Source organism: Paroedura picta, chromosome 2 (assembly GCF_049243985.1).
Source record: "Paroedura picta isolate Pp20150507F chromosome 2, Ppicta_v3.0, whole genome shotgun sequence".
Classification (NCBI taxonomy): domain Eukaryota; kingdom Metazoa; phylum Chordata; class Lepidosauria; order Squamata; family Gekkonidae; genus Paroedura; species Paroedura picta.
This window is the reverse complement of record NC_135370.1, coordinates 150,239,406-150,266,515: the sequence shown is the minus strand read 5'-3', so window position 1 is coordinate 150,266,515 and position 27,110 is coordinate 150,239,406. Positions and strand designations below refer to the sequence as shown.

The 27,110-nt window shown below is 44.1% G+C and overlaps 1 protein-coding gene across 1 annotated transcript in view; it reads right to left on the bottom strand.

Annotated features, from left to right (window-relative positions):
* LRRC74A (leucine rich repeat containing 74A) overlaps positions 1 to 27,075 on the bottom strand; it is a 28,325-nt gene extending 1,250 nt beyond the window's left edge. Inside the window, exons 1-13 of the mRNA XM_077319014.1 lie at positions 26,765 to 27,075; positions 21,162 to 21,284; positions 19,728 to 19,903; positions 16,959 to 17,066; positions 13,866 to 13,962; positions 12,750 to 12,799; positions 11,016 to 11,097; positions 9,937 to 10,022; positions 9,229 to 9,423; positions 7,634 to 7,729; positions 5,865 to 6,008; positions 2,314 to 2,421; positions 1,269 to 1,354 (exon numbers count right to left, since the gene is read on the bottom strand). Coding sequence (XP_077175129.1) covers positions 1,269 to 1,354; positions 2,314 to 2,421; positions 5,865 to 6,008; positions 7,634 to 7,729; positions 9,229 to 9,423; positions 9,937 to 10,022; positions 11,016 to 11,097; positions 12,750 to 12,799; positions 13,866 to 13,962; positions 16,959 to 17,066; positions 19,728 to 19,903; positions 21,162 to 21,284; positions 26,765 to 26,801 — 1,388 coding nt within the window. The 5' untranslated portion in view covers positions 26,802 to 27,075. The remainder of the gene's footprint in view (positions 1 to 1,268; positions 1,355 to 2,313; positions 2,422 to 5,864; positions 6,009 to 7,633; positions 7,730 to 9,228; positions 9,424 to 9,936; positions 10,023 to 11,015; positions 11,098 to 12,749; positions 12,800 to 13,865; positions 13,963 to 16,958; positions 17,067 to 19,727; positions 19,904 to 21,161; positions 21,285 to 26,764) is intronic.
* Positions 27,076 to 27,110: the final 35 nt, after the last annotated feature.

Genomic DNA, 27,110 nt, shown 5'->3' with positions numbered 1-27,110 from the left:
AAAAGGAACAAACTTTGTTCTCAGTTCTCATGACACATGGGCAGGGGGAGGAGAGCCACTGAAATGGATGATGGTGAAGTTCTTCTCAGTCTCTCCCTTCCGTATACTAGAAGTTTCAAGGGGCTCAGGCTGGCTATCTTCCTAACCCTTCCTGTTCTCCTTGAACAGATTCCCTAGTGCTCTCAAGTTCTGTGCCTATTGGAATATACTTAGTATACTATTATTTAATTTCTATACTGTCCCTCCCAACCTGGGCTCAAGGTGGTTCACAACAATAAAAATATGTACACAATAAAACAGTAGAGCACAATAATAAAAATACTATACTAAAACATTTTAAAAACCAATCCCTACTCCTCCCAACCCCCTCCGCACGCTACCCAGACTGGGGATGGCATATATAATATAGAAGTCCAAGTACAGTATGCCTCTAGTTCTATGCTTGTTGAAAATGCCAAATCTAACTAAATGCACATTGGGAAATAAGGAAGGACATGTTTATCAGAATCTCTCTAGAAGCATTTCATTTTATCTTGTATTGTAGGGCAAAGCTCACCTGCTTCGGCCATCTGAATGCTCTAATAAACGAGATTGCATTTCTGAAGGAATTCTGGAATTATGCTGCTACTATCTTTTCTGCCCTCTGTATTGCACTGGGTGATGCTTCTCCCTTTTCTACCCCATGCGAGGCATATATAATATATATATAATAAATAAGTAGGAGGGGGAGCCGAGGTGGAGGGAGGCCCTTGAAGCCTTGAACACCCTGGTCTCTTCCATAGGCCTGGTGGAAGAGTGCCATTTTACAGGCTCTGTGGAACTTCGACTGATCCACCAGGGCCTGGATCTTGGCTGGCAACTTATTCCACCAGGTTGGGGCCAGGGCCAAGAAGGCCCTGGCTCTGGTCAAGACTGGACCTTTGGGGACAGAGATGACCAGCAAGTTGGTGTTCCCAAAGCATAATGCTCTCCGAGGAACATATTGGAGTTTTTAATTTTTGGTTAAATTTGGTTAAATTACAAAGTTGTAGTCTTTTCCATATGCCCAGGCAGTTCCTGAAATACACAGAAGCCTCTTCCCTTTGTGAGGCTGGACTGGTTTGCTGCTTTTGTCAAGATATAGTAAATTATATCATTCTGGGCCGAAAATGCGAAGATCTAGCCTGATCCAAAGGTTTACTGGAGTTGGCACTTGCTGCCTACTTCTTTTAAAATAGAAAAAAACAACAAAGGGGGAATAGAAGAGAATAATTGTTTTCTTTGCTCACCTGTAGTCGACCAGCCCTGTCTTGCTGCTGTCCAGCTTGCGTATGAGTTCACCAACCTGTATTCGGTCCAGAGGGATCTTGGTTTGCTTGGAAAACAAGATGGATGTTTTGTTACATTCCTTTAGGAACAAAGTACTGTGATGCCTACCCCTGTTTACTTTTCTCATTGCTTCCTAGGCTAACCCAACTGCTTCCTGTCGATGTCACCTATTACAATACCCATGTTGACATATGGCTGCCAAAAAGACTCTGAATCAGATTGCACCTGGAAGGACCCACTAGGAACTTAATTACTAGACATATGTGGGATCAGCTTGGAATTGAGGCCACGTTACACAAGGTAACTTGGGGAAATTGCTGAGGGATCCAATTTGGGTAACACCATGGTTTGTTGTTGTTGTTAGGTGCGAAGTCATGTCCGACCCAACGCGACCCCATGGACAATGATCCTCCAGGCCTTCCTGTCCTCTACCATTCCCTGGAGTCCATTTAAGTTAACACCCACTGCTTTAGTGACTCCATCCAGCCACCTCATTCTCTGTCGTCCCCTTCTTCTTTTGCCCTCAATCGCTCCCAGCATTAGGCTCTTCTCCAGGGAGTCCTTCCTTCTCATGAGATGGACAAAGTATTTGAGTTTCATCTTCAAGATCTGGCCTTCTAAGGAGCAGTCAGGGCTGATCTCCTCTAGGACTGACCGGTTTATTCGCCTTGCAGTCCAAGGGACTCGCAAGAGTCTTCTCCAGCACCAGAGTTCAAAAGCCTCAATTCATTGACGCTCGGCCTTCCTTATGGTCCAACTTTCACAGCCATACATTGCAACCGAGAATACTATAGCCTTGACTAAACACACTTTTGTTGGCAGGGTGATGTCTCTGCTTTTTAGGATGCTGTCTAGATTTGCCATAGCTTTCCTCCCCAAGAGCAAGCGTCTTTTAATTTCTTTGCTGCAGTGCCCATCTGCAGTGATCTTGAAGCCCAGGAAAATAAAATCTGTCACACCATAGTTAAAACTGCTCAAACCACTTTTAAGTGCTGTGTGGCATACCTGCATCATAGCTTTCCTAAATTCTGACACAGCAATCTTCATGTTGCCTTCTTTATCCATCTTCTTGAAGAAATCCCAGAGCCTCAGCTTGTTTTTATCCAAGTAGTTCTAGGTATTAAAAAAAGAGAAAGAAATGCAAATAAATCTGTAATCTCACGTTAGTAATCAATCCCAGCTCCCCATGCCTTCCTCGGGGTAACATTATCTAGCTTTCTTGGTATTCCAGCTGGATTCCACTGAGGTAGGAAGTATTCCTTGTTGCTCTGATCCAAAGATTGTAATTTTTGTTCATAAAAACTCTTTTGCACTCCCAGTGAGTATAACCTTTTATTTAATCCATTTTGGAAATAAAGCACATGCATACCCCCAATTTATGGGACTGTGTTACAGGATGAGATTATGAAGGGGTGTGTGTGTGGGGGGCGCTCTGAACTTGTTCAGAGCCCAATGATGCTGGGGATTTGTCCCCTCTTGTACCAGGACCAGTGGGGTAGAAAGGACATCACAGAATGGCATCACACAAGCATAAAGGTAAAGGTATCCCCTGTGCAAGCACCGAGTCATGTCTGACCCTTGGGGTGACGCCCTCTAGCGTTTTCATGGCAGACTCAATACGGGGTGGTTTGCCAGTGCCTTCCCCAGTCATTACTGTTTACCCCCCCAGCAAGCTGGGTACCTATTTTACCGACCTCGGAAGGATGGAAGGCTGAGTCAACCTTGAGCCGGCTGCTGGGATTGAACTCCCAGCCTCATGGGCAGACAGCTTCAGACAGCATTTCTGCTGCCTTACCACACTGCGCCACAAGAGGCTCATCACACAAGCATGCATGCATGCAAATAAATAACTTTAAAGGTGGGAAGTTTTGTTGTTTTTTGTTGTTTCATAATTGATGGGTATTGTTCTAGTCTTTGTTAAGATCCAAACTACTCTCCAGGTTCAATAATCTAGGTACAGAGATGGCTGAATGAATGAAAGCCTGAAGGAGGGGGAGCATCTCTTGTTACCTGATGCACCATTTAAGGAAACAATGGTCCATGGAGCCATTTTAAGAGCTCTGAACAGACAGAATTCTTCAGTAAACCTGATGACCCTTCACAATAACCTGGAGAACATTTACCTCAGATCATGAAGATGTATTTGTGGGCTTTTAAAAAATGGCAAAATAAACAAAATGTTTGAAACATTTTGAGGCATTTCTAATTTCTTCCTTTAAAATTCATGTAAGTTTATGTTAGTTGTCTAGGTTCCACACACAGTTTTTGTTGTTTCTTGTCTTTTTTTTAAGTTACAGCTTTGTGAAGGAACAATGCTGGTAAAAGTTACTCAATGTGCAATAGGGGAAAGGAGAATGTATCCAAAAGAAACATTTTGCCTTTTGTCCAAGTGTGTTTCCAAGCTCTGGATGTTCCAAGGTTGTCCAATATGATGGCTTCTGACACCAGAATTTTTTTTCTGGGAACATTTCTACCACAGCGCAACAGCATTTGGCCTTGGCATAGGAATATACCCAAATACAATATGTATAAGCAGTTTTGCAGGATAGTGGGAGGGTTAATTCCACAGGCACAGTCTTGCTACTTATACTATGAGCTGCTTGTGTTCCAAAATTCAGCAGTAGCTGGTACAGAATGTGGCATTGAAAAAGAGAGCCTTGAAAATGTTTGAGCAATGCCTGGTGAAACCTAGAAGCCAGAAAAAAATCTGAGCAGTGTTTCCATCTCCATTTCGTGAGCCTGTGCCCTGGGTTTGGTTTATGTAGCCTGAAGAATTTTTGAGTGCAAAACTCTGAATTTTTGTTTTTTAATACAAACTTCTAATAGTTATAATTCAGTCACAGGTTTTTGCAGTCTGAGCTAAAAATAAAACAATAGAATAAAAACATTCTTCAACACAACAGCACCATCTGGTGAGCTTTCTGGAAACAGCATATTTTTTTAAATAATCCTGAAAATCTCCTTGGTCTGTTGCAGACAAAAGACATGCACTGGGGTAATGCATGGGTTAATTGTGTTATTGCAGCATGATCAATAGGTGGAAGTTTAATATACAGAAACATGGACTGTGACATAAATGAACAATGTGGAATCCAATACTTATTTACTGTATGGCACTTTGCTCATAAGATATATACATACATTAGATGATAGATAGATAGATAGATAGATAGATAGATAGATAGATAGATAGATAGATAGATAGATAGATAGATAGATAGATAGATAGATAGATAGACACTGTGTGTGTGTGTACATACACACACACATACTGCCCAGAGCCTTATGGGAGGGTAGTATAGTGATTCAAGAAATAAACAAGTAGCAAACAAACAAGTAGTATTTTGTGCCAAAACTAACCTGTTCTGCCATGAGGAGGAGCTGCAAATTAGAACTTGCTGATTTGGCAGAAATTAGGGTTGCCAGTAACAGGCTGGAAAATTGTTGGTTATTTTAGGGTGGAGTGTGGGTAGGGTGGATCACAGTGGGTACAATACCAGAGACCCCACCTTCCAAAGCAGCTGTTTTCTCCAGAGGAACTGATCTCAGTAACCTGGAGATCCATTGCAATTTTGGGAGATCTGGGTGTAAACTGCACGGAGCTTTTATTCCAACCCCAGATCGATTCAGTCCCTGCCCTCTACACAGAATTCGATTTTAGTTTGGATTTGGGGCAATTTTAATTTTCCTTCTGCAGCAAGAAGGATTGATCCGGAGTGACCCTACCTTTATTGTGCCATATCTGAGACTGCTGTTAATCCTGAATAAAGAAAGCTCCGTGGTAGAGAACCTCTGATAGGCTACACCTGGTCATGTGACACGCTAGCCTTAAAGGAGAAGCCCCTAACTTCTCTCAACTTCTGTCGGTCCTGGATTTTTCCTCCCTCCTCTGCCTTTTTTGATCCTCTCCCCCTCCCCTCCAAGAAAAGAAAGAGGCTCCCTGCTTGGCTTCTCCCCCCCCCCCTTCAAGAAAAGAAAGAAAGAGCCCACCACCTTCTAAGCCTCCCTAACCACGTGCAGAAGACTTTCCTGTTTCAATGGGGAGGGGAGAGGAAGACCCGAGTTCAAAGCGATCTGAATTCAACAGGATTGACAATGGAATAAAGAAAGTAAGTGCAGACTCTGCCCTCCAGACCCTACTTGGAGGTTGTCAAGCCTCCCCAAAATTACAAACCAGAGTAAGCCAACAACCAGGAAGGAAAAGGGAGTGAATGCACACAGTGAAGCTCTCCTCCGTGTCCCCCCCCCCCCCCAGTTCGCCTGCCTGTTGTTGGCTGGCAACTCTATAGAATCATTCTCATATGTCATGAGAGAGAAAAATTAATGATCTGTTATGTCTCAGATTAAATCAATACTCCATTTCAAGGCAAAAGGCCTCCCTGGATCCCAGTAAAGTATACTCACCCCCCCCCCCCGCCTGCCACTTCCCCCAACCACATGTAGACTGATTGTTCCCAAGCCCTGGCTCAGCAGGAAAGTCCTTAGAGAAACAAGCTCCACCCTCTGTGCACCTGCAGGAGGAATTCTGGGCACTGGAAGGACCAAGGCAGCCTCACCTGAACTGCCTTCATAGGATCTGCACGAAGCTCTTGCTTCTTGGTTATGTGGCCCCCAACCCCTCCATAGATGACATCTAGTTCAGGGCGTGCCTCACAAACGACATCCACTAGTCGGACGAAACCTTCATTGACCAGCACATTCTAAAACAGAGCACAGAGCAGATGATGCTAGAGCCCACAGAGATGACACCCCCCCCCAAAAAAAAAATCCAACCTGTTCACAGATACAACCTCTGATCACTTCGGTATGAGCCTGTGTGGTAGAGCACTTAGAATGTTGGACTAGGATTTGGGAGACCCAGGTATGACTGCCATTAAAGACCAATGGGGGACTATAAAGACTGATCTACCTTGGTACACGAGATTTGTTCCCCTGTCTCTGAACTGAGACACTGGAACAAGGTTCTCTATTTTAATGTGAAAGAAGAAGAGCTGGTTTTTTTTTGTACCCCACTTTTTACTTCTTGAAGGAATCTCAAATCCCTTCTTTTTCCCCACAATAGAACCTAGTAATTTATTTATTTATTTATTTATTTATTTATTTATTTTGGATTTTTATATCGCCCATTCTTTATGGCTCTGGGAGGTTTACATGAAACATTATAACAATCTATAACATTATACAATTTTCAGTAGCACATCACAACAATCTATCGGTAACAATTACAACACAACATGAATAACACAACATGGGGGAGATCGAATTGTTCAGTCATGGTAGGGTGTCTGGGGGGGAGGCCCAGCAGATGTTCCGAGTCATGGAGGAGCTCCCTTTTGCAGGCCCTGCGGAACTGTGGAAGTTCAGGCAGGACTCTGGTTTCCTCAGGGAGCCACCAGGTGGGGGCCAGGACAGAGAAGGCTCTGGCTCTTTTTGAGGTCCGACGTGCTTCTCTGGGGCCAGGCATCCACAACCAGTTGGAGGGGGCGGAGCGTAAGACTTTTGGGGGGGTATAGGCAGGGAGGCGGTCTCTCAAATACACAAAGATACAAGTCTTTGTTTGCACGCACACTTCTTCAGATATTGCATACACTTTATAAAAATATGAGCCATAGATCTCCTAATCCTTGACTACTGATCTCCCAGAGATATTATGGACAAGAATTAGCACACACACACACCATCCACATCCAACTGAACTGAGTGAGCTACTTAGCATGACTTGACCTTGGCTGAATCACTGGGGCATGAAATTGGCGTCACAGTGGGTGGGTAGGTAGTTGTGAGTTCCTGTATTATGCTAGGGGTTGGACTGGATGACCGTGGAGGTACCTTCCAACTCTATGATTCTATGAACTATCCACTGGTGGGTAGGTGTGCACATGCGTATGTACATGTGTCTGGTTCTTAATAAACCAGAGAAAGGGGGGAAATGTTAAGCGGAATTTAATTCTGAGGATGGCTCCTCTCTCTTGATCTTGGGATAATCCCATACTCTCAGATTAACCTAAAGTTGCCAAAAGCAGTTTGGGAAATACCTGCAGACTTTTGGGGTAAAGCCTGTGGTGGGTGAGGCTGGGGGAGGGGACTGACTTCAACAGGGTATAATGCCATAGACCATCTTCCAAAGTGGCCATTTTCTCTGGATGAACTGATCTCCATCGCCTGGAGAGGAGTTGTAGTCCCAGGAGACTTCCAATTGCCATCTGGAAGTAGGCAACCCTTGCTTAACCCCAAACTCTTTGGCACTTTTCTTTGAGCAAGAAAAGTGAACTGAAACTCTTATTATATCCAAAAACTCTTCCTTCCCTCCCTCTTGTCATCTTACTGAGATGTTGATTTCTTCTATCCTGGATTTTGAATTCCTTCTGATGCTTGTGATGAGTGCAATGGCTCCTTCTACTGTCATGGGATTGTGCGACATCTATGAGAGAGAAGAAATGAAATAGCAGGATACTTGCAAAGATTCCATTGGTGAAAAATGAAGCACAAGTTGTACAGTCTGTACTGCACTGGAATAGACCCAAACAATCCATTTAATTCAGGAAAGCTTGACTTTGTCCAGCCTCCATTCATTCCATCCCCTTGTTCGCATTTGAGGCTGGTTGATAGGCCTGATGGGGCAAGAGAAGAGGCCTTAAGAAGTGGTAGACAAGAGCCAGAGTCCAGGAGCACCTTAAAGACCAACCAAAGTGGTATGAGTGTTCGTGAGTTACTGCTCACTTCTTCAGAGAAAGTATTCAGGTATCTGAAGAAATGGGCACTGACTCATGACAGCTCATATCCTGCCACAAATTTTGTTAGACTTTAAGGTGCTACTAGACTCTTTTCTACTGCCACAGGACAGACTAACATGGCTACTCATCTTGATATATCTTCTTTAGAAGTGGACACACCACAGCCTGTTTCAAATCCGGGATAACCATCTCTCTCTCTCAAGAAGGCATTAATTACATCTTGGACCCCACTGCTGGAAAAAAAAAATTCTGGACCTGCAAGACACCTGACAACTACCGACCAGTTTCGCACCTAGCGTCCCTGGGAAAAATGGTTGAAAGTGCTCTCGCAGACCAGATATCAGAATTCCTGGAAGAAGCTTCAGTCCTAGACCCATCTGCCTTCCTCTGCATAGCAACCCTTGTCTTTTTGGGTGATCTCCCAGCCAAATAGTAACAACTAGGGTTGGGCACTTCAGCTGCCAAAGTGGCCATTTGCACCCGAACAGCCGTTTTGGCAGCCGAAGCGCCCCATCCTAGTAACCACAGCCAACCCTACTTGGTTTCTAAGTTCTAACTTATGATTGTAAGCCGCCACAAACTGCCCTGGCTGGGAGTGCTGGACAGTAAATCACATAAACAAACAAACAAACAACAAGCTCAAGTTAGTCTGGGTTATTTGGGTTCCTCCTGTCCTATTGCCCCTTCACCTTCCTTGATTCAGTTCCCAGCTTATTTTGCTGCCTAAAACTCTTGCATGTTCCTCACTGTATAGCCAAAGGCGTAAGTTCTTCTCTTGATAAGCTCTGTAAATAACAGTGGAAACATATCATGAATCTGAGGGCTGCAGCTAACCGCCTAGTGGCATATAATGCAATAGTCATATGTCTTAACATGAAAATATAAAACTGTGGCCAACTAACTTGTTACATTTTTAACATTTGGATGGTCTTTATGCCTTTATGGTCAGGCAGTTTTATTGTTACACCTCTTTTCAGTGGATCATCAATTTGTTGTTGTTTTTTTTAAATAATGTTTGAGTTTTATTTGTCTTTATTATGCATTTTGACTTTTTGTTAGAGTTTGTAAGCCCCTTTGGGCACTTTTTTGGGGGAAAGAGTTGTAGGAATTCTGTAAACAAACACTGCAGTTCTCAGTCCAACTTTTGCCAGTTTAACGGTCTTGAGCTCAGGAAACACTGGCCTACCTTCAAAATTCGGAGGGTTCCATTGACTTCTAAACCCTTGCTCAGCTTTATAGTCCCTTCATTGTTGATGTGGTTGTTGCTGATGTCTAGCTCAGCCAGCACGTTGTTGACTTTGAGAGCTTCTCCAAGGGCGAAAGCACCTTCATTCCCAAAACCATTCCATGATACATCAAGTACTTTCAGTGTTCCATTAGTCTGGAGAAGGAGTACAAAGAGAAACTGACTCCACTACAGTACAGCCTACCAGAGCCTCAGTCCTTTTCTTGTATGGACCTCTCTCTCATAAAGATCGAGGTCCTAAAGTGCTATGATGGTGTAACCCCTACTCCACTGCAAAATGGCTCTAAGGAGGCCTGGGAAATCTGGCTCACCAACTGAGGTGGAAGATCCTGCGAGAAGACAGGAGCCTCCCAGCTGCGCCTAAATTATCCTGGTATGTGCAGTCACCACATTGTCTGATCCCAGCAATGCACACATTTTGTATTTGTGTTGAGCTTCAGCACATGCAAACTAATCCCTGGACTTTTTGGGATGCTTGTTCATGCATAGCCAAGTTGCGTGTGCATACAATATACTCATTTCACCTGGCAGCTGTCCCCATCCCTACTACAGGCCTGCTTCTACTGTCCTGTTCTCAAGATGTCTCGTCACTCAGACATCTCCAGATCCCAGGACTTCCTCTCTTTCTCAGCGTGGGAAGATACTTACCCTGAGGCCAGCACTGAGGGCCACTGCCCCCTTCATCCGCAGGTGATTCCAGCTCAGCTTCAGCACCTCCAGGGACTCGTTGTTGGCTGAAGACAAGGAGTAGAGGAACTTGCTGAAGAAGCAAAATTGGGTGGGGGAGAGGAAATCTCTTTCTAAGGGCATGCAAGGGGGCTGTCAACATCATGATCTTCAAATAACGTGTCATAATATGTGCTTTTAAAAGAAATAGCTAGTGCATATAGATGCCTGAGCTCCTCAGCCATTCCTGATGGTTTCTGGGAGTTAAATCCCCCAGACCTGTTCCTCAGTGGAACAGGCTTCCTCGGGAGGTGGTGGGTTCTCCATCTTTGGAAGTTTTTAAGCAGAGGCTAGATAGTCATATGATAGAAATGTCGATTTTGTTAACTTAGGCAGATTGTGAGCAGGCGGGCTGGAAGGGATGTGCCAGTGTTTGTCTCTTGTGGCCCTTCCTTGCACACTCAGGGAATTGCTTATCACCACTGTGGAATGGTAGGTGAATTTCCTCCAGGCCAGGCCAGGCTGGATTCTGAAGATTTTTGGTGGGAGAATCACTTGGGCATAAAATTGGAGTCACTGTGGGTGGGTAGGTAGATGTGAGTTGGACTAGATGACCCTAGAGGTCCAATTCTATGATTTTTATGACAATAACGTATTTTCACTTTAGTGCATGTACCCTCACACTCCTTGTTCCCATGGACAGTTTGAGAACTGTGAGAGTGCAAAGTGGACATGACCTAGGGAGACTCTCGGGAGATTGGAGAAGAGACTTTGGGAGTGACCATTGGCAATGGCATGATGCCACTTCAAGGTAAACCCTGAAAACCTGGAGCTCTATGTCACTTCTAGGCTTCCCCCAAGTGATGTCATAGTATTGGTGGTGGGAAACAAGCGCTGTGAACACATGATGCTGCCTTATACTGAATCAGACCCTTGGCCCATCAGTCAGCATTGTCTCCTCAGACAAGCAGTGGCTCTCCAGGGTCTTGGGCTAGATCAGACAATTCGCAATTTGCAAGGATGGCTGGTGATGACTCTGTAGAAGAAATGAACAGGATTACCCAGCAACTGTCCCAGAAGCTCTCCTCCTTTCTCCGCAAACTCGTTGTGGCTGAGGTCCAGCTCAATCACTCTGTAATTGCCCTGTGGAGAGGAATGGTGCATGTTCTTTGAGCTCATTTGCTGTGTTATGACCAAGATCCATCCAGCAATGAGGCAGAATTCGGTGGCCAACGCTGCCTGAGCATAGAACTTTCTTTGAGAAGAACACACCAACCAGTTCATCTGTGATAAGGATAACCATCTCGAGCCCAATGGGAGAGAGTAATAATGAGAATAATAACATCTCCAAAGTGGTGTCATCTGCTCAGACAACCACACTGGTAGAACACATGCATTAAACACCCATGTTGGAATGGCATCAAGTATATTCGAGCAGCCATGTTGGTCTGAAGCAGCAGAACAAATTTATGGTCCAGTGGCACCTTTAAAACCAACCCAGTTTTATTCAGGTTGAGGGGTATCAAGTATATTAGATATGTCATATATTTGGGTCCTTGAATTAAGGCAGCCTACCTCTTAAACCCCACTTTAAGACTGTGCATTACCAATCTTTGTCAGTGCATGTGCTTGTGAGGAGGCCTGGCACATACACTTTTCTCCTTTGTGAGAAGAAAAGTGGGTTTAAAAGGTTCAAATCAATTAAGTGGAGAACTGTAGGGCTGGGCCCACGTAAACTCTTTCCTCTCCTGTTGTTGGTCCTCCCTTTCAGAAGTGACCTCCCCCACATGTCTTTTCTGCCAATAATTTCCCTCATATGTTGGGCAGAGAGGCTTTGAACTGGTGAACAGCAGGCAAGGCAAGAGTTAAGCAGGCTCTCTCCCCACATGACCAACACTCCAGATCATATCTCCCTGTGGCCATCCCTTTGTTAAAAAGGAGGGAGAACAGCAGAACTGCCACCTGCCACTGCCTGGACACCAAACTGTTTTCATCAGTGCTTGGAAGACCAGGCTGCTTCCCAGAATACCTTCAAGGGGCTTAGAGAAAGTGCTGTGCCATCCAAGGGTTTGGGATAGGCCCATTATGCACGGCTGCCGAAACGGCGATTTCAGGTCACATGGAAAACGCGGAGGGGGAAGAAGTGAAGCAAACCGCTTATGCACGGGACGGGACGGGACGGGACGGGACGCGATGCGACGCAACGCAACGCAACGCAACGGCGGCAAAACCCAGAGTAACCTATTATGCACGCTGCGACCCCGGCGCCGCTTCTGGTTGTGCCCCGGTCACCGGGAAGCTGCGCTTTCTTCCGCGTTTCACTAACGTGGCTTTTTCGGCAGCATGCACAGAATCTGCGGCCGGTTGCAGCCGGCTCTGCGCTATCGGTGATTTTAGTCCCTGCCATTCCACCCCGAACGTGTGTTATTCCCCCCCCCCCCGTGCATAATGGGTCATATAGCTGATGAGTGGGATCACTCATAGAGATGGTACTTGTACTGTTAGTACTTGGATGGGTAAGTCCATACAGAGGAAGGCAATGGCAAACCCCGTCTGCTAGTCTCTTGCCTTGAAAACCTGATGGGGTTGCCATAAGCTGGCTGCAACCTGAGAGCACTTTCCACATACAGATGTGGAGGTTTACTGTGCAAATATGTACTTGTCTTGCAAAATACCCTCAGCATTATGACAAGGGGGTCTAAATACATTTCATCTATTCACTTATGGCCTTATGCATATATGGATCCTCTTTGGGTTCCTGACTTTTCTGTTTTTCCCACAGACAACCTACTCACCATTAGCGATTCAGAAAAGTACGGTGCTGCTTCTTCCCTAAAGTTGTTCCCTGAAGATGAAAAAGAGGATGTTAACAAGACCAGAGGGGTTGTTTCAGACAAGAGGGTTTCACTTCTGTGAAGGCGAGCCATAAGGACGAGCACATTTAAAATACAGGCATCTATTTCACCACACCTGTACAGTGAAATGATGGGAGGAAGAGTTCTTTGTTACTCATTATACTACATGATGGCTTGTATGAAAAAATATCGGTTTAGGAATATTGTGCACACCTGCCTTTGGGTAGTGGCAAAATTGAGAAGTAAAAAAATCGCTATACTCTCATATATTAAAATCAGCATAGAGCTGGGTTGTAGGAATGTTACACATTTCTTAATGTATTTTTCCTTATGTTATGTTGTCCTAGTAAGTCATTGGAAGCCTACAAGAATTATTTCAAGGCAGCTGCAGGTCACTGTTAACACCTGCAACTTTCGTCCCTAATACTTTCAACCAATGAATTCAGGAAGCGGCTTCCTACTGAGTCAGTCCCCTGGCCTATCACCAAGCCCCATATTTCCTATTCTGACTGACAACAGCTCAGCAAGGCTGCTGGCAAAGGTGTTTTCCATAGCTGTTCTCTGAGATGCTTTAAATGGAGATACCTGAGATCTTACTAGAGCTGTGGAAACCCACCATCCCAAACACACAGTACTGCTAGATGCTTGACACTCACCCACATCAATTTTGTCAAGGCTGGCGGTTGGGGAAAGACTCGACACATGCACCCTTGCATTGCCACATTTAAAGCGTGTTCCACCAATCACAATTGGCCCTGCCAACCGTATCACATGACTTTTTTCTTGTCATCCAGCAGTCAGATCAAGCAGAAATGAATGGATTTCCCGAATCAGTATGTAAAGCACAGGGCACAGTATTTCCGGCCCTTTGCTTCCAGCTGTTCACCATACCCAAAAATTGTCTCTCATTGTCTCTATTTTGTCTTCAAAATAGTCTCTATTTTGTCTTCAAAATATTTCTGGGCATTTAAGTATTGTTTCAATGCTCCTGCCTAGTTTCTGTCATCAGAAGAGTTTGCTTTGACTCTTGAAGGTTTATCCCCCCAAGAAGCCTACCTGCAAGCTGAATGGCCCGGATATTGGAAATATTATCATTGAACATCCTGCATATGGCTTCAGCTCCTTCTGTGTCAAGGTGATTATTGGAAATGTTCTGAAGGGAGGGTCAAAGAGGAGTATAGGGAAAAAGAAGGAAAAAACTTCAGACAGAGCTGCCCCAAGTTGCATCTGTTTCTGAGTACTTCTAAGGACATGTTACATACAGATGCATGTAATGAAATGTTGACTATTCTTTTTTTTTTACGCTAAAAAGCACCCTCATGTATTTACACTTGTTGTGTAACCAAAGAATAAGGAATGGGGAGGTGGTTCTTCAACCCCCTCCCACTGGCCATTTTTCCATTTTAAAAATCCTCAGCTGTTTCCAGTCCACTCACCACTGCAGATCAGGTTGCCAACCTCCAAGTGGATACAGCCAAGAATACAGCCCCCCTCTAAGTTGCTAAGCATTCAAGAGAAAAAGGCCTGAGCACAAAGGCAATCAACATAAATTATAATATCCAAATAAACAACTGTGCTTTTTCAGTCCAGCCAGGCCCAATCAGAACGATCTCTGGATTCTTTAACCGTTTTTAAGAAGATTTTCCTCAATGGCAAAGACTCAATAAAGCTATAATGAAATCTACATTTTTGTTAATTACTACATATGCATCCCAACAAAATCTATTCTGCAACCAAACAATATTTTCAGCTCACCATATTAGCATAGTAAAGTACAACCTTTCATAATATTGTGATAGACATTCTACCTGGCATTCCATTCTAAATGTTTAGGGAGTGTTGTGATGAGACTGACAATACAGAGACGTTCCCTTGCAAATTGCAATATTAAGGAACTGACAGTTTGTGGACTTGCCCTAAGATCACATGATCTTCATTTGTTCTAGGACAGTGGTTCACAAAGTGGGTGATAGTAGCTTTGTCAACTGTCTCTGCTGAGAATATGTAAGTGGCCTTAAAAGGTGTGCCTGTCATCAGCTGACATTTACAATTACTAGCTTTAACTTTAGCATTAAGCTGCATATACATGATGCAAAATGGCATTTAAATGTTGTTAAAGAACCAAATGAATGGAAAAACCTGGTGGTACAGGTGGGTGAAACAATAATATTAAGAAAACAAAGAGTCATGCATCCTTAGTTGCAAGTGACCTGCTATGTTTGGTGTTATGATCCTCTGAGCTTTGAAACAGAATGTTCTGAAAAGTTGTGAATTGTGCTGAAAAAGAGAATACGCCTGAGTTGTACCCTTCTAAGTCAATGAAAGTCAATGGGCTTTGAACAGTGAAATTCTGCTTAGGATGGCATTGTAGAACCCTGAATAATTAGAAGAAGGCACCATGTGTAGTATTTTTGATGAAGGAACATAACGATATGAGCATCCGAATCCAAAGAAGTAATATTTTACAAAAGAGGAAAGTGTTCAGGATGGGATTTGCTTTGATATTAATCAAACAGGACTGTGTCACAAATTTCAAATCGGGGAATGAGCATACACAAGAGGAACAATTAAATAATCTATAAACAACTCCTTTGATCCTCTCTGTAAGCTTTAGCATACGGTTGACATTATGATAAAGCTAGGATCATATCCTCAAGCACATGTGATGTAGCTTATTCATGTCACACATTGTAAATATTTTGTCCTGGTTGACAAAAATCCCTCAACACAGGAATTCAGGATGTAGACATTGTTTTAGCTCAATTTAGAACTAAAAGGATTGATACTGTGTGTGCAACAGAGACTGGGGGTAGCTGAAATGAATAATTTGGTGCAGGACTTGACTTGCTTGCTCGAGCCATAAGTGCAGAGGATTCTGGGATACTTTTGGGGATTCACATGCAATTTCTTCTCTGCCTGACACCACATTAAGTTCATCAAAATCCTAAATGATGTAGTGATTAAGAGCAGTGGACTTTAGTCTGGAGAACTGGGTTTGATTCCCAGCTCCTCCTCCACATGCAGCCAGATGGTCACAGTTCTCTTAGGACTGTTCTCACAGAGCTGTTTTATTAGAGCTCTCTCAGCTCCACCTATCTCAGAGGGTGTCTGTTGTGAGGAGAGGACTGGAAAGGTGTTTGTAAGCCGCTTTGGGACTCCTTTGGGTAGTCAAAAGCGGGGTATAAAAACCCATCTCTTCTCTTCTTCAAGGTCTCTTGCCTGGGGACCTGACAGTGGTTCTGCAGTGGTTCTGCACTGCCACTTCTAGACCAGGGCAGAGTCTGCACTTACTTTGTTTATTCCATTCTCAATCCTGTTGAATCCAGATCGCTTTGAACTCTGGTCTTCCTCTCCCCCCCCCCCCATTGAAACAGGATAGTGTTCTGCACGTGGTTAGGGTAGTTCAGAAGGGGGGGGGAGCCAAGCCTCTTTCTTTCTTTTCTTGAAAGGGGGGGGAGAGGAACCAAGCAGGGAGCCTCTTTCTTTTCTTGGATGGGGGGGGGGAGAGGATCAAAAAAGGCAGAGAAGGGAGGAAAAATCCAGGACCGACAGAAGTTGAGAGAAATTAGTGGCTTCTCTTTTAAGGCAAGCTTGTCACATGACCAGGTGTGACCTATCAGAGGTTCTCTACCAGGAGCTTTCTTTCCCAATCTGGATTTGAAAAATATTGAGGGTTAAAAGCACTCTGAGATATCGCACAATAAAGGTAGGGTCACTCCAGATCAATCCTTCTTGCTGCAGAAGGAAAATTTAAATCACCCAAAATCCAAACGGAAATCGCATTCTGTGTAGAGGGCAGAGACTGAATCGATCTGGGGTTGGAATAAAAGTTCCGTGCAGTTTACACCCAGGTCTATCAATCATCATTGATAACAGAGATGCAGAATTGCTGGCAAGAGTCTTCCTCGCACTTTATACCCTAGAAAATGTAAGCAAGATACACAGAGGCTAGAAGTAGGAGTTTGTACATTTATAGAATGTATTTAGCCACAGTGGTCTCCTTGTAAAATTGGGCAAAATACTGAATGGTTTATAGAGTCACATAAGATCAAAAATGAAATTGCCTAGCAAAATTTCCAATGAAGAGCTTATTCTAAAGCCAAATATAAATGGACCCCCTCACTCTCCATACAGGGAAAGATTGGATACCAGCTCCTGGATGTAGCAGTTCTCCCGCAGCATCTGTACCAGGTACGTGGCTCCTTCGCCCAGAATCCAGTTATCCTCCAGCTCTAAGTGGGTGATGGTTGTGTTGGACTATGGATGAAGAATTGCAACATGGACGGAGTAACGCAAGCAGGTTAGTTTACCTTACTGACGGAGAAAGCCTTTATCATTAAGTTCTAAGGTTGCTCTGCAGATTATTTTCCACCAATTCATTCCTCACTCCAACCCCCAAAAGCAGAGATATGCCAGCCAAACCAGCTAATGTTATTTGGGTGATAATCGATACACATTACAAAGGTCACTGTAGCTTCCATATGTCATTATTTATTGGACAGATAATGTTACATAATAGAGCATGGGCCATTTACTATGTGGTGGTGTTTGTAATGGAATATACAAAGCTCCCATTACTAGAGCATCAGGGGAACTGTATAATGAATCTTTAGGCCCAGAGAAAGGGAGGAACTGGGGGCCAAGCCAAATCGTATAATTTCCCTAATCAGAAATGCCCCCTCCGGCTGCTTTAGGCCTGAGAAAGAAAAGACAACAGTGTGTCTTGTTTTCCCCTACCAAGGTTGAGCCAATACAGAAGAACCATTTCTGATCGGAAGGGATGAGCTACTCCAGCATAAAACACCAATCCATATCAGCTCCTGTTTCACTATTTCTTGCAACTTTGTTTGTTTGTTTAGTTAGTTAGTTAGCTAGCAATTATATCTACATACCACCCTTCCCTGTAGCTTGGGGAGGTTTACATGGAACATGGGGAACAAGGAACAAGACAGTATAACTTGGTAACTAAGTCAAATGAGTTACTTTAGTAATAGTGATAACAGAGAACAACATCAGATTTATAACAATTTAACAACATCAACATTTTAACAGTCCCCTGGTTGGCCAGTTGGTGTTTTTTTCATGGGGAGATGTTCGGGGGCCCAGTAGATGTTGTTTATTTCAGTTGACCTCCACAAAATGCCTGGCAGAAAAGCTCCCTTTTGCAGGCCCTACGGAATTATTCCAGCTCCACCGGGGCCCTGGTTGAGGCCAGACAAGCTTCCTTGGGGGCCAGGGATCACCAGCTAGTTGGAGGTGGTGGAGTGTAAAGCTCCTTGAGGGGTGTAGACAGAGAGACGGTCCATCAGGTACACTGGACCCAGGCCATGTATAGCCTTAAAGGTGATCACCAAAACCTTAAGTCAGATCTGGAATCCAACTGGTAACCAGTGCAGTTGTTGGAGAATGGACAGAATGTGGGGCCACCACTTAAATGCATATATGCAGATCTCACCAGTTTCACAACTGTAGTTTGGTCTCAGGACTGAGTGGCTCAAGCATTTCAAGGACTTATTTTGACTTTGGCCTGTGGTGGTCTGCATTTTCATCATTGTGGGAAGCTCAGTTCCTTTCTTCAGGCCCCTTAATTTGGACCAAGGAACTGACAGGCAAAGGGAGAGACACTTAGCCGTGGGACATCATGAGATCTTGCTCACTGTGATGTCATAAGGGTTATGTGAGTCGGAACTCAATGCCTGGGCAGGGAGGTCCATGTCACAGGGCCCTTCTCAGTTATGAAGGAGAGTTCTTGCCTTATTTGGCAGAGGCGTAGGAAAGCAATTTCAACAATACTTCAGGCTGTAAACAACAGGCAATCTGCAATGTTTTTAACCATGGTAATATTATAGTAGTGCTGTGATAATTATGTGAGAACTGAGAGGTCAGCTTACTGGCCTTGTATGCACTGTAGAGCTTCTATTCTTAATAAATAAACATTACCTTAGCCTTTCATTTACTCACTGCACTAAATACTACCTGTGTAACCACAATTATAACTCCTAAGTCAGTCATTTAAATTCGGGACCATTACTATCTCCATAATGCACCAGCAAGTATAGACTCTGTAGCTTCACAAAGAGTTAATACAGTCAGCTGATCAGCATTGAAGTGTGTTAAAATGGACTGTATGATTATTTCTTCAATATTTATTTATTTATTTAGATTTATATACCGCCCTCCCCGAAGGCTCAGAAAATAACAATATAACTATATTATAGTCCTCAGTTGTGCTATAAGAAACATCAAAAGCAACAAAGGATGTGCACTGGGGAAAGATTCAGTACTTGTCAGATTGGAATTTTCCTCATTCGGGTAATGCATTGATTTGAGTTAGGCCAGTTCAAAAACCTCAAACTGGCCAAATCAGTCACGAAATAGCTGATCCTGTTAGTGCAGGGGGTTGGACTAGATGACCCAGGGTGTCCCTTCCAACTCTATTATTCTGTGATTCTATGTTGCAGAGGGAAACCTCTCTGAGGATCAGCGTTTTGGTGCCTCAGGAGACATTTAAAGGGACGAAGGTATCTTTAAATGCCTCCAGCTGGCCCTTCCTGCACAGCCTGGGCTGTGTGGGAAGGCAGTAGACAGGCTTGAGGTCTGCTGAGCCAGCTCCAGGGGGGTCAGGGAGGCAGGGAGTGCAGCTGACAAGTCAGATTTGTGCCCACCCCATCCAATCCCAGGCTGCAGCTGGCTCCAAGGGGGTCCTAATCAAGGTGGGTGATAAAAAGAAATACAATACAAAGATAATAATCAATTAATATCAAGAAAATGCAAAATTAAGACAGATAAGCCAGAGTCCACATCTACAACCTTTATAGTTTTCTGCAATCTTTCTTAAACAGTGCCTTGCTGGAAGGCTGAGAGGGCAGGTCAGCCCTTCCGGAGGCAATGGAAATCAGTGAGGGAAGTAGTACTTACAACTAGAGCAATGGCAATCGCTTTGGTGCCTTTAGGTCCAAGCCCATGATGGTTAAGGTTCATAATGGGCTCCTCCATGTTCCGAATGAAGTAAGAGACAGGAATCACTCCCACCAGCTTGCAAGCCTCTCTGTACAGCTCTGCGCCCTTTATGGGTGTAAATGATCGCTCAGCACCTGCAAAAGGAAAGCTGTATGGTTGGCAATGTATTGTCCCTTCACTCATGGCAGAGAGCAAACTGACGAGTCCCTGCCTGGGAGATGCAGAGGGGCAATGATTTAAGAAGTGTGACATTCCCTAAGGCAGTCATACAGAGGATTATTTCTGACATTCTTCCATGGAAAATTGTGAACTCCAGGAACACGGGTACAAAACATAGGTCTCTCTACCCTTCTTTTAATTATGTCACCCCAGCATTATAATATAAGCAGCAAATTAAACACAGTTGATGCTCATTTCACACAACTATCCCAGTCTAGCAATGGAAAGCCACATGTGGAACTGATGTGCATCATGCTAAAGGCCCCCCATGGGCTATATCTGCTGAAGTTTCTGTACACATCTGGCAGAATTTGTTTTTATTTTCTGACATTCTACTTCTAAACCCCATCATAGCTGAATAAAATCCCATTAATGTTTAACAAGTTTGTATGGGGTTTAGACAAATAAGAATTTCAAAAAAGCAGTCTCCAAATTATGTGCCAAACATACCTAATTATTACATAGCCTCAGTGTAAAAAGCTACTATTGAACTAATGAGAAGATACTAGTCAGGGATAATGAGCATATAGAAATTAAATTCTCCTTGCATATCTAGATTGGGTATAAAAGCAAGGCTGATAAGCAGAGGAGACTCTTAAAATTATTAATGCCAGTCTTTCTATTAAAAACTTTGACTAGGTTTTTCTGGGTGTTTTATAGATGATCCATGCCTTGAGAAACTCTAAGGAAAGTAAAAGCAGCACTTGTTTATTTAGGAAGAGAACCCAGGCTTTTAGGGATGAAGAAGCCTTATACTGACTGTTTCCACACTGGGAACTACATTGCCCTGGCTCCTGTATGGGGGCATAAATCTGGGGCGGATGAGGTGCACCAGGCCAAATGCTCCCCTGTGCGGGAGCAGAAAAAGGTGGGGCAACCTGTGCTGGCTCAAACTCCAGTCTGAAGCCCATGCAGAATCTCCAGTGTAGAAACAGTCAAAGTGAGTCAGACCAGTGGTCTATCCAGGTTGGCATTCTCTCTTCTGACTGGCAGTGGATTCTCAAGGATCTTGCATATACATCTTTTCCATAGCATTTTGCGACCTGATCCCTTTAACTGGAGATGCAAGTGCTCTATCACTGAGCCACAGGATGACCTTGAGCAAGCCTAGTTTATTGCTGGGCTGACAGAATATTTGGGATTTTGTAGGAAAACAGGGCAGTGAACAATTACCTTCTATTTCGAGGTCTGTGTCAGAACTGTCTGGCCTTTCTTTCTCCTCCTCATTGTCAGTGGCCTCCAAAGCAGATTCTCCCTCCTCAGATGTGCTGCCTTCTGACATCTTGCCATCCTGGTCTGGAATAAGAATGATCACAATCTGCAAGGATGAACTAGACCTACGCAGTGTCCAGTTCATGCCAAACTGCATGGGGAACCCACGTTGCCCATTAATGAATCCCTAAGCATTCTTAGATAGAGTTCCTTGTTCTTTTTGATATGCAGCACACTCACTAAAAAGCAGTCCCAGGTCAAGGGATGCTCTCCATAGCTGGTGGATGAAGATTCTTCTGTTTGTCTCTCCAGCAGGCCTGCTGATCAGGTTCAACGAGGGATAATTGCTCTTCCCCAGTGGCTTTATTGATACCTCTGGAAACCCTCTTCCTTTTCCCTCAGTGCCAAGTCACGTTTTTGTGCTGACAATCAGTTCTCATGACACCATTCCCAAATTTTGTTGACCAATAACCTAAAATGCTGCCAATTGCTTTTCCCCTACTGGCGGTAACACACCAGCTGCCTTTTGTATTGGCACGAGATGGCTTCAGGGTGTTCCTCTTCAATGAGAAGAAATAGTTTGGCATGCCACTGTGCACAGTGATGGGAAACAAGATTTGTAACTGGATGCCACCTGATGTGATACCACCTCTCTTGCCTCCAATTCATAATTTATTTTACAATTAGGGAGAAACAGGGTTTGGAAAACTGCCTCTTGAGAGAAGTCAAATCATATAAGAGCTTCCAGGGGTGGTGTGGCTATCTCTTTTCTTGTCTGATGTGTGCAAATGCACTTAATCCAGCCCCTCCCCCAAGTAGTTAGCTCCTTCCCTCTGTTTATTGGGTTACTGAGTTGCACTTTTGCACCCTCCTTAAATGTTATTCAATATTCAAGTCTGACATGAGATCCACAGTTCAGTCATCCAAGCATACATATGTGTGAAAAAATAGAGAGTGCTGGCTCAGGGCCATTGGCAGGTGTCTCTCGTTTCATTGGATCAGCTCTCCGTATTTAAACCACAACACTGCTCAGCTGTCTTATTTCCAAGGAGGAGCATGGAATGTGGGGAGGGGAGTTTTAATAACCACGACTAATTGAAAAACAAAATTATTTTGATGATTTTGTGAACCGTCCTGAGCCCCTTGTCAGGAAGGGTAATATATAAGGCTAATTAACAACAACAACAACCCTGGGATTAACTTCCAGTCAAGGAGAGAATCTGGTAGCCTTTTAGGAAGACTGGTTTGTATTTGTAATTATATGACAAGCCACATGAAGATCAAACAAGGCCATCACATTCCAGACTGTTCTTAAAAGTCAGACTCTCCCCATCTTGGATCAAGACTAGCATTTCCAGAGGTGCAAGGATTTCTACCAGCAGGTCAACCATCAGAGAGGCCAAAGCTGGGAGTGAGCTGAGACTGGCCAGGGAAGCCCACTATAACAAAAGAGGTTTTTTCAGATATGTATGGAGCAAATATAAGGTAAACAAGGCAATAGACCCACTGTTGGGTGAAGGTGGAGAAACTCTGATAGAGGACAGAGAGAAAGCAGAAAGGCTCAGTACCTATTTTGACTCTCTGTTTTCCCAAAATAATATAGATACATCTAGGGATGTAGTAGGCAAGGTATAGCATCTGGGTGGCAGGTTGACATGGACAGAAAGGTTGTTGAGAGGCACTGGGCTGCACTGGATGTTCAAATCCCCTGGGCTGGATGGAGTGCACCCAAGAGTGCTCAAAGAACTTTCTGGAGAGTTTGTGGAAACCTTGTCCATCATCTTTAGGACCTCTTGGGGGACTGGAGAGGTGCCAGAAGATTAGAGAAGATTGAATATTATCCCAATCTTCAAAAAAGGGAGCAGAGATTACCTTGGAATCTACAGGATAGTGAGTGACTTCAATTTCAGGGAAGATAATGGAGCAGATTTTAAACGGGGCGATCTGCAATAATCTGGAGTACAATTTGTTGATCGGAGGAAGACAGCATGGATTTGTTTCCAACAGGTTCTGCCAGACCAACCTGGTTTCTTTCTCTGACGGAGTAACGGGCTTATTAGATTGTGGAAACTCAGTGGATGTTGTTTACCTAGATTTCAGTAAAGCTTTGGCAAGGTTCCCAATGATGTTCTGATGGGTAAACTGGAGGACTGTAGACTGGAGTTTCAGATGGTTAGATGAATAGGGAAGTGTACCCAAAGAGTGGTTGTCAGTGGTATTTTATCAGAGTGGAGGGAAGTGAGCAGCAGAGTGCCACAGGGCTCAGTACTACAGGTGAGCATTTCGGCACAGTTCAGATGCCTCAGCGGCCAGTACTGTGACGCGGAGGGGAGGGGCAGCACGGGCGTTGGCGCTGCCCCTCCTCTCCACACCACAGTGCTGACCGCCTCGGGCTTTGGTGATTGCCGAGGCAGCTGAGCTACGCCGAACCACTCACCCCTACTCGGTACTAGGCCTGGTACTTTTCAACATTTTTATCAATGAGCTGGACAAGGCGGTAGGGGGATTCTTCATTGAATTTGCAGATGACACAAAGTGGGGAGGAGTAGCAAACACTCAAGAAGATAGAGATAAGAGCTCAATGAAATCTGAATCCACTGGAAAAGTGGGCAAATGCGAACAAGATGCAATTCAATAAGGAGAGTTCTACATCTAAGCCACAAGAATGAGAAGTTTGCATGCTGGATGGAAGATACTGGGTAGCAGTGTGTTTGAACGTGATCTTGGGGTGCTTGTGGATTGTAATCGTTCTCCCCCTCCCCCGTGCCAGTGTTATATAGTACTCTGGCCAGTGCAACATCGATGGCTCTCCTTCAACCCCCCTCCCATTATTAGGCACTTTAGGCAAAATAGGGTAGGGGTAGTCAACCTGTGGTCCTCCAGATGTTCATGGACTACAATTCCTATGAGCCCCTGCCAGCAAACGCTGGCAGGCGCTCATGGGAATTGTAGTCCATGAACATCTGGAGGGCCACAGGTTGACTACCCCTGCAATACGGGACGAATATTGTGTGCTTTTACCGCCATGTTGTTGTGTTTTATTGTATTTTGTGATGTCCTGTTTTAATGGGTATTTTTGGGTTTTTATGATGGATCTCTGTAACCCGCCATGAGCTGGCTTTAGGAGTGGCGTGGAATAAATCTCACCACCACCACCACGACCACCATCATTATCATCATATGTGCAGACAGTATGATGCAGCAGTAAAGAAAGCCAATGCAGTCTTTGGCTGTATCAACAGGGGCATCACATTAAAATCATAAGATGTCACAGTCCCACTATATACCACATTGGTCAGACCCCACCTGGAGTACTGTGTGCAGTTCTGGAGGCCTCACTTGAAAAGGGATGTGCACAAAATTGAGAGGGTTCAGAGGAGAATGAAGAGAATGATCTGAGACTTGGGGACCAAACCCTATGAAGAAAGGCTGACGGATTTGGGAATGTTCAGCCTGGAGAAGAGGAGGTTGAGAGGGGACATGATTGCTGTCTTTAAGTATTTGAAAGATTGTCACTTAAAAGAGGGCAGGGAAAGGTTCCTGTTGGCAGCAGAGGGTATGACGCACAGTGATGGATTTAAACTACATGGAGAATGATATTGACCAGGAAAAAAATCACAGTTCAGCAGTGGAATTGACTGCGTAAGGAAGTGGTGAGCTCCCCCTCAGTCTTAAAGCAGCAACTGGACAGATCCTTATCCTGGATGCTTTCTACTGAGCCTGCATTGAGCAAGAGGTTGGACTAGATGGCCTGTATAGCCCTTTCCAACGCTAGGATTTACTTGATTATTTGAACTTGGTCGGCTCTTGAGAAATTCAGATCCATAAAGATACAAAAGATTGTATCTGGTCTTACCAGTGAAGCTGCCTTATCAGACCATTGGTCTATCAAGGTCAGTCTTCTCTACTCTGACAGCAGCTGTGCTATTTCACAACGCCTGCCATGTGTTCCTTTTAACTGAAGATGCTGGGGATGAACCAGGAGCCTTCTGCACACAAACAATCTACTCTGCCACTGAGCTACTACCTCTTCTGAGGGGGAGGAGAGCTAAATGAGAAGCAGCTTAAAGTAGTTGTTAGTGCTGGACTCAGGTTCGGGAGATCTTGCTTTGAGCCCCCACTCTGAAAGCTTGCCCATGAGCCAAGCACTCTTTCAACCTGGCCTACCTCACATGGTTGTTGAGAGAATAAGATTGAGGCAGGAAGAATGATTTTATAGGATGCTTTGAGTGCCACTGGGAAGAAAAGCCAAGTATAATCAAGTAAATAAATTTAAAATTAATTTTTTAAAAAGTTTTGGTGCCATACTGACTGCATTATCACAGCAGCCCTTGTCTACTCCCTCACGCCACTAAGACATCTCAAGGTGTCCACCTCCCTTTTTGGGGAAACATCCTCAATATTATTAATATATGGATACATGACAGACAATACTGTGTACTGCATTATTTTTTAAATAAATTCTAGCCTACGGTCTAGACAGGAAATTGTGGCGTTTATGATAGAGCTATAGTATGATATCTGTTGACGCTTTGGCAGTCTTCATCTTGTGATTATTAAGCAAAACAACAGCTCTTCCTGGCTGGGTAAAGGAGTGTTAAATGTGGGAGTTCTGCCACCTGTGCTCAAGGCGCATGATTAGACTGAAGAAAAAAAAACCCCTCTCCAGCCCTACTTGGGACTGGGAGTGTTGTTTGACACAGTCATCATCTTAGAAACTTAAATGGCTATAGTGGCATGGAGTACTTTTGGCCACCTTTTGGTTGGTGCCATCAGCTATGGCTGTTCCTGATTAAATTTGGCCACAATGATCCATGCCTTAGTTACATTTTAAAAGGTAAAGGTATCCCCTGTGCAAGCACCGAGTCATGTCTGACCCTTGGGGTGACACCCTCTAGCATTTTCTTGGCAGACTCATTACAGGGTGGTTTGCCATCCCCTTCCCCAGTCATTACCGTTTATTTACATTTACATTTAGGCTTGGCCTATTGTGACACCTTTACTTGGAGCTACACTTTAGGAGTGTTCAGAAGCTGCAGCTGGTTGGAGCCAGCTATCAAGAGTGTAACTCCGATACTACAGCAATTACACAAGCTACTGATCTACACCCAAGCCCCGTTCAAGGTGTTGGTGTCCTTTAAAGCTCTACATGGCTTGGGACTGCGGTATCTGAGGGACCGGATTCTCCTTTATGTTCCTGTCTGGGAAATAAGATCACATGTAGAGGCCGTCCTGATGATTCCACTAATAATAGAAGCTTCTCAGATGGGCTCATAAAAGAGGGCCTTTTTGGGGTCAGCCCCACATTTATAGAACAACCTCCCCAAGGAGGTGCACCTTGATAACTCCTCACTTGCAATGACCTGGAGGCAGTTGAAGACAGTTTTATTTGGGACTAATTTTGTCTTTATTTATTGGCAGCCCTAATCAGAAATATTAAATTGTGGCTTTCTACAGGCTTTATTTTTTTTTTAATTCACATTGAAAGCAGCCTTGAGCTCTGCAAGGTAGAAAGGTGGTTAACAACTGTCTTAAACAAATAAATAAATCGATAACAGCCTCACCTCCCTCCTCATCAGAGTCATAGTTGAAAAAATCCATGGTGTCATCAGAGAACCAGGCGTTCTACTCCTGACCCTTTTCTTCTTATTATTCTTATTTGTAATTTATAATGTTCTCTATTTCAGACTCTTAAAAAAAATCCTTTACTCAAGCAATCCAACCACAGTTATTATACATTGCAGAAAATGTCCATGACCTTAGGGCGTCAGCAGAAAATGCAGAATTCCCACTGCTATTATTTCTGAGTAGGAAGACCACATTTCCCAGGCATTGGGACAGCCTTCGTACCGAGCCCGCTGCTTGCACCCCCTTAAGCTCAGGTCACTTTAATTTCATCTCAAGTATTCC